Source organism: Lycium barbarum, chromosome 6, assembly GCF_019175385.1.
Source record: "Lycium barbarum isolate Lr01 chromosome 6, ASM1917538v2, whole genome shotgun sequence".
Lineage (NCBI taxonomy): Eukaryota > Viridiplantae > Streptophyta > Magnoliopsida > Solanales > Solanaceae > Lycium > Lycium barbarum.
In genome coordinates this window covers 2,721,170-2,731,075 of record NC_083342.1, presented here as the reverse complement: position 1 = coordinate 2,731,075, position 9,906 = coordinate 2,721,170, and the positions used below count along the sequence as shown (strand labels likewise).

The window sequence follows — 9,906 nt, the reverse complement described above, 5'->3', positions numbered from 1 at the left end:
ACAAGCATGGAGTCAAAAACTCTTCTAGAATATATTTTTCCTATAGAATAGCCACTCAAAATATTAATGTAAGCCTGTCTAAGTGAAATGTTTGCACCTGAGTAAGAAATCAATAAGCTGAACTCAAAATCTAGAAACATGCATTTTCCTAAAAATTAGATGATGAAACAAACCAAAACATCTCCTCAAAAGAAAAGAAAAACTACTCAGCATAGTGCATTTTAGCATTGGTTCCAATAGCAATCTATCATTTGGCTCGTTCACAAATGTCACACCTAGCATCTCCAATTCTCAAACCATAATAGAATACGAGTCATCTCAACAGCTTAAACACGAGCAATATTGTTTTTTACATTCCCTCCCTCCTCCGTGGGGCACAAGTGATGATTTCATCAACCCTTAGGATCATCTCAGCAGCCTCAGTGGCAGAGAGCAATACAGCCTGTTTGACTTTGAACGACTCGGATATTCCTAGCTCTGACATATCTCCAACCTGTCAAAGATGCCCCAGTTGGATAAGTAAATTTAGACGAGTACTACTCTCAATAAGCAAGCAAGAGTTGATCGTCTGCACATGATTTTGAAGATTTAATAGTGTTATGGAACAACGGAAACCAGATAAAGAACAAAAATAAAAGAACAAGAAAGAAGTCCAGAAGAGAAAAGGACAGTTAATCTTTGGCTCTCCCTTTCCATTCAAGCCACAAAAGGAAATAAGTAACTATTTTTCTTCCATCTCTTCCATTTCTGTTAATGTCTATTACTCACCAATTATTTCTTATTTATATAGTTTACAAACCTAGAGGCACGAAAAAATGAGGTCAGATGGCCATAAATAGCCGCTGATTTACTGTCAAGTGTCAGCGATAAAACTATAGCCAAACTAGTTTTTTTTTTTTAAAAAAAGGGAACACTTGTGCAAGAGATAGGGAAACAATGAGGTGTTTGGTCATTGGTTAAGAACTAATTCATGTATTGAAACCAACATAACTAATACCATGTTTGGTAGCATTTTAGTTGCTATGTATAAATTCAGCATATCATGTACGGTGTTTGGCACCAGTTTACAATCCCCCATAACTAATACATGTACAAGTTACGAGGGAATCTATGTACCCCTGCCTAACTCTAACCAGCGGCCAAACAACCCCCTTTATCCACAAGGAAAAGGAAGGGCGGGCGGGGGGAGCAAACAGTGGGTTGCAGACAAATTAAGCACTAATTATTTAAAGTCAAATGGTGGTTATGGCGAAATCTCCTGAGAAGGAAAACAGATCTTACTGGAGATATACTTTTCTGCTTTCGCTTTTGTGTGTGGATGCATGTGCATTCATTAATCTTTGATTTTGAGAAACAGAAAACTGACACACTGAAATATGTGCTAGGCCGAGTTTAATTGCAATTCAATTAAGAGAATGAAGGATAATTACTTGAGTTCTTTCTCCTTATCTAAAGATGTTGGACATCTCATTTGAAAGTATTTACATGATCTTTTTGAGTCAAAGGTAACCATGAAAACATTTACATGATCATGCACGCACTTTAGGATATTGCATCAGTTTTAGCTTTAATAGTTTCCATTGTTGCATTTATTTTAATGCAGAACTTAAGGAAAATTCAAGCAAAAAGAAAGCAGAAACTACAAACTCAGAACAGTTTCACAGCGCGACAACAAAATTCATTTAAAAAATCTTAAATGAGTTACTCACAGCTCCAGAGATGACATCAATTCCTGCGTTGCTTTCCTCCTTGTGGTGTTCAGCACGAAGCTGAGCAATCAACTCAGCACTGTCTAACCCGGCATTGTCGGCAATGATAGTTGGAATTGCCAAAAGTGCACGGGTAAAAGCCTCAATTGCATGAGATCTTTTACCTGGAGTCTTCTTAGCTAGTTCATCAACTGCCTTAGCCATCACCATCTCAGGCCATCCACCTCCAAGTAGAACCCTGCTGTCATTTACTGTCTGAGACAGCACACACAATGCATCGTGCAGAGATCTTTCAGCTTCATCCAGTACATGAGGGCTGAAAATAAGAATAAAGGGAGATGTTAACAAGGAAATACATCACAAGTAGAATTTCATCACAGTTAAACCCCAAAAAGGAAAACAAAACAACTCCAGCATTGAGGAGTCAAACAGGTCCTTTAGTAAAAGTATAACAGCACAACAATGCTGCAGAAAAACTACTTCCGTTGTCCAAAGTAAACCCACAGTAAAACTACTTCCATTGTCCGAAGTAAAACTGCAGTAAAACTACTTCCATTGTCCAAAGTAGGCGTCTTGGATGAAAGTTGAAGCTTGCCAATTGACATTATATCTTTACTTTTCCAGCCTTTCTGATTTGTTATGTTGCCTTTGCAGAACATCAATCAATCAAAGTCTTATCTTTGCTTCGTTAAAATCCTTCACTTCCTTGTTCATTGTCTTTAGTTCCTGTGGCGCTGGAAAGGTTTGAGTGAATGTAATGTGTTTTTGAGTTTAAAGTTTATAATATTAAAGGAGCGCGCGCGCGCGCAAATATAGTATATAATTTGTATTTTATTTTTCACCACTTTTTCTTCTTTTTCTTTTACGCAAAAATTATTATCACTAGACTTCTAAACAAATTTAAATGCTTAAACAACCAAAAGAGGGGGATGGGTAAAAATTAGGCGTCCATAATAGCTTGGTTTAATATTCATGCAAGCGATATCTTAGTTATGCATAAAGCTTGAACAAGCAAGTGAAAGAAATAAAAACGTTTTCAGTGAAACATGATTGGTAGATACAACCCCAAAGATAAGTGGCCGTTTACCATCCCAACAAAATTATGCAACCATGCAGACAACAACAATGACCCTCCTCCCAAGCCTCCCATACTAGGAGTGGCAAACCTGTGGGTGGGGTATGGGCGGGTCGAAAACATGTTAAACAAAAACAGATGAATAACTGACCCGACCATATTTAAAACGAATAAAAAATGGGTTAACTGACTGATAAGGTTCCGCAATAGTCGGGTGAGAACACAAGCTAAATAAGCTTAGATTCTGAAAAAGCAAGAACAACAACATACCCAATGCAATCCCACAAGTGGAGTCTGGGGAGGGTGGTGTGTATGCAGACAAAAGGGTACTGATAATATGGATCCATTTTTAAATGGTCAGTTGTACAACCCATGTCTAATGGGTCGGATTAGACGGTTACTTGTTTTTTTTTACCCGTTTTGCCAGCCCTAGACCTTATCCCATACCAACAAAGGAAACAGAGGGGAAATTACAAGAAAAGGCAGATAATATAACACCAACGTACCTTGCACCTCTCAGAACAATTGTACATGCCTGACCCATTGCAACCCCAGAGAAGTGAATCAGCTTATCTTCACCAATCATAATCTCCTCAATAAGTTTACAGTGGCCAAGCTTGACAGACTCTGGATTGTCAAACGTTGACGCAATTTCTCCCCCAGTAACTAAACCCAACCTCTCAATACCATCAAAGTCAGCATGTTCTATTGCAAGTACCCCTGCATCAGCAAATAGTTCCTCCGGGAAATTGTAGATCAGTTGTCGGTTAACGAAGCAATTTATTCCATGACTAATGATCTTTTGCACCTTCTCTCTCATTTTCTCCTTTTCGGCTGCCTCTAGATCAGCAACCTTGGCCATTGAGTCAACTCGAACACGTGCACCATATATCTTCACTTTATCTGTATCCATAGCAGTATTTGCCACCAAAATCTTTGCATTTTCTATGCGTTTTGGTTGGCCAACCCCAATCTTTTTGTCCAAAATAAACCTACATAAAAGAAACTTCACCACTTCAAAAGAGAATATTTGACCAAAAGCTTGTCCTAGATACATAGCTTTATCTTTCAACAATACACGTAGTAGTAAATAGTTCGAAACGGAAGAATTTTTTGAGTTTATTTGCTCACCCTTCATCTAAAAATGAATCCTTCAATGAACCTCCAGGTTTCTTAATTATCTGGATTGCCTCAAGATTGGTACTGCCCTGTTATTACAATCAATTTAGAAAAAGATTGAAAACACGATAAATGAATACTAACAAATAGGAAGGCATGTGAGAAAATACATAACTTTTTATCAATAGATAAGTGAAAGATACATCTTCATGTTAACTTTACACATTATTAGATAATATAACACAGAAGGTAATGAATCCACTCGCAGAAAGAAAGCGAAAAAGTTCTAATTTCGGTGAAATCAAATCTCAAACCCTTTGAAGAAAGCATTTAATGTCTGGCCAAGGAAAGAGGAAAGACTGTTAATTTATAGATAAGGAAGAAAAAAAACTAAGTTTCATTCACGTTAAAAAAAAAAAACCGAAATTACTTTCAGATGCTTTTTTTAAATCTTTAATCACAAATAGCGCCCCCCCCCCCCCCCCCTGTCCGCACGCAACATAAGATTTTGCTGCATAGGCTTCTACGAGAATCTAAGTAACTCCCTTCACACAATATTGTGTCTCACAAGCATATGACCGAACAGCCAGTTTTGTAAGCTCTTTGTAAGCTGCTAGAGCAGATGAAATATTGACCTTTAACCTCATGACCGCATCAACAGCCAGTTTTGCAAAATGCTCCTTGTCCTGAGACAAGATTTTTGAGCTCAAAGTAGTCCTTGCAATATTCATCAAGTCCAATCTAAACTTCTCTGCATCATAAAAGAAATGACCATATCATAATGAGAAAATCAAGATAAACAAATAACTTTTGGCCTCATTACATTCTTTCTATCAGCTACTAGCATCCAGGACAAGTTACTTGGCATAGTTCAAAGACTGGGGTACACCAATCTAAGGAAAATCAATATATGCCATTAAATGTAGGCTCTCCGCCATGATGTTATATACAACTAACAGCAACCATACCTACGTCCTGCTTGTTATCCACGACCTTCTGCTCCAGAACATTGCGTGCACACTCAGATGCCATCCGGAAACCTGATATAAAGAAGCAAATAAGCAATAGAAAGGTACACTAAGCATGAAACCAGAATAGGTACTTTAAGCATTAGCATTAACTAGAATATTACTTAGAAATAGGAACTTGCTATGTTTTGGCTTGATAAACAGAATAGAATAAGATTTTGGCAGTTTTGGATGGAAATGTCCAGGTGTTAAGGAATTTATGCCGTCTCTTGGCAATATCTCCTTAAAAGTAGTCGAAATTTTCAAAAGTAGGTGTCCAAGCCAGCTTGCATTTCACCTAGATTACTCCACCGGGTAACTTCTTCCACCGTTGGGGTAACTCTCTCTGCCCACCAAGACTGACAGACTAAAAGAAATCACCTCGTGTTTTTGTCTCTGCTAGGAATAGCAGTTGAGTTCTTATTTTCTTTTATCGCATTTGGTAGAAACTATAGATTCTACCTAAATCAAACTCCACTATGGAAACAAGCTTTGCGACAGATTTTGTAAACAAAAATATTGAAACACACCTTTAAAATGTTACCTTCCAGGTTTGACTTTTCAAAACAAAATTATCCCAAGAACTCACTCTGCATTCAATCACTACCCATGTTACTAATGTACAGGTACCTAGGAAGCTAAATGCTGATGTTCTGGTGCAAACTTTAAGCCTACCATAGCATTCAAGTATCATCCCAGGAAAAAACAGTCGAGCTTCTTCTAGATTTAAAAAATGTCAAGTACCGGCAAGCAAGTACACCAGATGCTTCAATAGATAAAATAAAAGATGCCCAATTAAAGACAAAATAGTAAGCAAGCATTGCAGTAATGGTACACAAGCAAATTCGATAAAGCAGTCCAGAAGCAGTTTGTACTCTACTATTCTGCACATAAGGAAGCTTGAAGAAAGCTTTAATAATATACATACACGTGTGTGTGCCTGTATGAAATATGTTAAGACATCAGATCATCAGAACAAACCTGCTATAATTGTCATCGGATGAATTTTTGCATTTACCAGCTTTTCTGCCTCCCTCAAAAGTTCTCCAGCCAAAACGACTACTGAAGTTGTCCCATCACCAACTTCATCATCCTGTACCTTGGAGATATCTTACAAAAGGATCAAGGTATAACATTGCATAAAATCACATCATTCTATTCCCAAGGATCTTTCCTGTGATAAAGCTTCAGCATCTATCTCCTTCAACTATCTCTAAAGGTCTTAAATAAGTGGTACATATCTGGCCTTTCTTTTAAATGATAACTTAAACCCAAAAACAAAAAGAGGACGACAGTTGTGGTGTAATCTTCTACTGAAACCCTATTACCTGTTTACCGATTTGTCCTTTTAACCTATTACTCCATCCGTCTCAATTTATGTGACGGTGTTAGACTCGGCACCGAGTTTAAGAAAGAAATGAAGATTTTGAAATTTGTAGTCTAAAATAAGTTTTGTGTGGCTATAAATCATTTTATTAAGGGTAAAATGAGAAGTTTGAAGTTAAATTGTTACTAAATATAGGAAGATGTCATTCTTTCTGGGACTGACCAAAATGGAGAGAGTGTCACATAAATTGGCACAGAGGGAGTAAACACCATGCTCAATGGATTCGTTTTCGGGTACGATCCAACTTGGAGTTCGACAACCAACAGTGAAACTATCATTTCAAAAGAAGGCAGAATTATCTGACGCTCATAAGAAAAATGGATCACTTACTTCAGATAAACATAATAAGGAAACACAAGTTATCAATCAAGGATACCCACAAGGACCTTGGCAGCTGGATTATCAATATGGAGGGACTTCAAAATTGTCGCACCATCATTGGTAACAGTAACGCTGTGTCCTCTGCCTGTTGATTGCAGAATTTTATCCTGCAAATTTTGAAACAAAATGTAGTATCGGTCAAACCCAAAAACCTAGCTGTTATCCATACCTGCAAAATGCACAATCGAAAACTTGGCTTACCATTCCCTTAGGTCCTAATGTAGTCTTTACCAAATCAGCAATTGCCATCGCTCCAATAAAGGAGGCCTAAAATTTGAAACACTCAATGATTTCAGAAAATCGAAGAACAATAGTCGTAAGCCGCTATAAAAAAAAATGTCACAGAATTACACATATATAACATCGCAATCAACATGTAAACTTTGTCTTTCTCACATGATGCTCAATATTTGGTAACCTGTTAAAATAGCTTATAAGCAACCTCAGTTGTTTAATCGTTATTTGCTGACAAAACAAGACTTACCATCCTAGCTCGCTCACCCTTTTCTTCAGTGGCTTCATCTTTAAAGAGTCTATCAATCTGAGAACACGGAAAAAAAAAACATTCGATATATAATCCACCAGCTTAAACATTATTAAAACAAAAGGGGGGAAAACAACCACAACGTACCGCCATTAGAAAGAAATCGGAGATGTGAAGCTGAAATGCAAAAGCTGAACCTTAACAAATATCTAAAACAACAAAACAGTTGTAATATCAGAACACTGTAGAGTCAGTTCAAGAATAATTGTAATTATTCAAACCCTAAAGTGAGCAAAATCCATTGCCCTTTTTTCAATTCAAATTTAAACCCTAATCAACTACTGATCTACGACCCAAATCTCAATGCAAGGAGAAATTCTTATTAACACAAAAAAAAAAAAAAAAAAAAAATCAAATCTTTGATTCAAAACAAAGCAATATTGGGTCATTTACGAAATGTCCATTAGTTAAAAAGTCTCAAAGAAAATATACATAGTGAATAATCAGCAACAACAGAACTCTGTAGGAAGTTATATGAAAAATTCAAGACAAGGGCAAAAGATGTGTAAAAGGATAAACAAAATAAATAGAGTTTGTTTAATGCTATAAGAGATCATGGAAAATTGTAATTATTTTTTTTGATTAAGCACCGGGTGTCCGGGTCTCTTAGAGCCCCGACTAATCCCGGGGGTGCACAGGCCCTCGGCAAGGAGTTTCCCGCAAGTGCACCACGGTTAATTCAGGTTTTACCCAGTCCGATGGCCCTCAGAAATTGTTTGCACCCAGTGGAAAATTGTAATTATTCAAACCCAAAAAGATAAAAATCGATTGCCCTTTCTCAATTCAGGTGACTATGTAACCCAAATATTAACAAACCCAAAAGAAAAAATGAAATAGTAGTAAAAATCAAATCTTTAATGCGAAACAAAGCAACATTAGGTCATTTTATGGAATACCCATTAGTTAAAAAGACTCAAAGAAAAGATACATAGTGAATAGCAACAACAACCAGAACTATATACGTACGTTATATGAAACGTGAAAACGAAATAGTCATAAAAATCAAATCTTTGATACAAAACACAGCAATATTAGGTCAATTATGGAATACCCATTAGTTAAAAAAAGCTCAACGAGAACAAAGATAGTGAATAAATGAGCAACAAGATAACTCTATAGGATATATCAAAAATTCAAGACTAGGACAAAAGATGTGCAAATGGATAAACAAAAAAGTAAAAATCAAATCTTTTTATTGCAAAACAAAGCAACATTAGGTCATTTACAGAATACCCATTAGTTAAAAAATCGTAAAAATCAAATCTTTATTGCAAAACAAAGCAATATTAGGTCATTTACGGAATACCCATTAGTTAAAAAATCTCAAATAAATCAGCAACAACAGAACTCTGCAGGAAGTTAATATGAAAAAAAAAATCAAGACTAGGGCAAAATATGTATAACAAGGATAAAAAAAAAAAAAGTGTTTGCTTAATGCAAATAAGAGATCACGGAAAATTGTAATCATTCAAACCCTAAAAAAAGATAAAAATCTAATACCCTTTTTCTATTAAAGCGTGAAACCCTAAACAACTCCAGTTCTACAACACAATTTCAAGGAATTTAACTATGCAACCCAAATCTTTAACACACAAAAAATAATGAAATAGTAGTAAAAATCATATCTTTAATGCAAAACATAGCAAGATTAGGTCATTTAAAGAATACCCATTATTTAAAAAGTCTTAAAAAAGATAAACATAGTGAATAAATCAACAACAAGCAGAACTTTATAAGAAATTATATGAAAAAAAAAAATCAAGACTAGGGCAAAAGATGTGTAAAAGGATAACCAAAATAGTAGTAAAAATCATATCTTTAATGTAAAACAAAGCAAGATTAGGTCATTTAAGGAATAGCCATTAGTCAAAAAGTCTCAAAAAAGATAAACATAGTGAATAAATCAGCAACAACTATAACTATACTATATGAAATTTCAAGACTAGGGCAAAAGATGTGTAAAAGGATAAACAAAATAGTAATAAAAATCAAATCTTTAATACAAAACAAAACAACATTAGGCCATTTACCAAATACCCATTAGTTAAAAACTCTCAAATAAAATCAGCAACAAACATAACTGTATTATATGCAGGAAAAAAAAAATCAAGAATAGGGCAAAAGATCTGTAAAAAGGATAAACAAAAGATAGAACAATACTATAAGAGATGATGGAAAAGACCAAAATAGACCTGAAGGTATAATGGACTGTGGAGGCTACTGGAACTACAACAAACCAGTGAAAGTGGGAAAATAGGAAGGGTTCTGAGAAGAGTTTGCTAAAATGAAGGTTTAAATGGTCTAATTGGTAATTTTTTAGTTTGCTGAGGGTATAATTGTAAACTTGTAAGTTTAGTGGGCTTTCTACTTGGGCCTGGTCCATAAGGTCATTAGCATGAATGTTCCTATCTTGGGTTGATCTTTAATTTTCATCTCTCAAATTGCTGGTCTTTAATTTGTTTTTCGGTACTTTAAGTAATAAAAAAATGGTCGAAGACATCTCTGGCATTGAAAAAGAAAAACAGCCTACTTTTATCTATGACCCTAATTTCGCGACCTTGTCCGGGATAATTTCTATAGAAATTAAAATTTTCGGCATATGTTGTGTAGTAACTGATTCGCTCGGCACTGCACAACTCATGTCGGAAAATTTAATTCCTGCAGAAATTATGCCGGAAAAGGAA

The 9,906-nt window shown here is 35.7% G+C and overlaps 1 protein-coding gene across 1 annotated transcript; it reads right to left on the bottom strand.

Moving 5' to 3' along the window:
- Window positions 1-22: 22 nt before the first annotated feature.
- LOC132600455 (T-complex protein 1 subunit beta) lies at window positions 23-9,514 on the bottom strand. Its single transcript, XM_060313632.1, has 12 exons — window positions 9,415-9,514; window positions 7,310-7,371; window positions 7,163-7,219; window positions 6,880-6,945; window positions 6,674-6,785; window positions 5,892-6,020; window positions 4,872-4,943; window positions 4,539-4,654; window positions 3,916-3,992; window positions 3,291-3,776; window positions 1,710-2,025; window positions 23-493 (listed from the first exon to the last, which is right to left on the bottom strand). Exons 2-12 carry the CDS (start codon window positions 7,313-7,315, stop codon window positions 350-352), a joined length of 1,581 nt encoding a protein of 526 aa, XP_060169615.1. The 5' UTR covers window positions 7,316-7,371; window positions 9,415-9,514; the 3' UTR covers window positions 23-349.
- Between the last annotated feature and the right edge of the window lie 392 nt (window positions 9,515-9,906).

Bases quoted from the DNA above. Each gene is read 5' to 3' on its own strand.
- LOC132600455 (XM_060313632.1), bottom strand. The intron at 3,777-3,915 runs GTGAGCAAATAA...TCTTTTATGTAG, and splicing joins GATTCATTTTTAGATGAAGG to GTTTATTTTGGACAAAAAGA. The intron at 2,026-3,290 runs GTACGTTGGTGT...TCTTATTTTCAG, and splicing joins ATTGTTCTGAGAGGTGCAAG to CCCTCATGTACTGGATGAAG.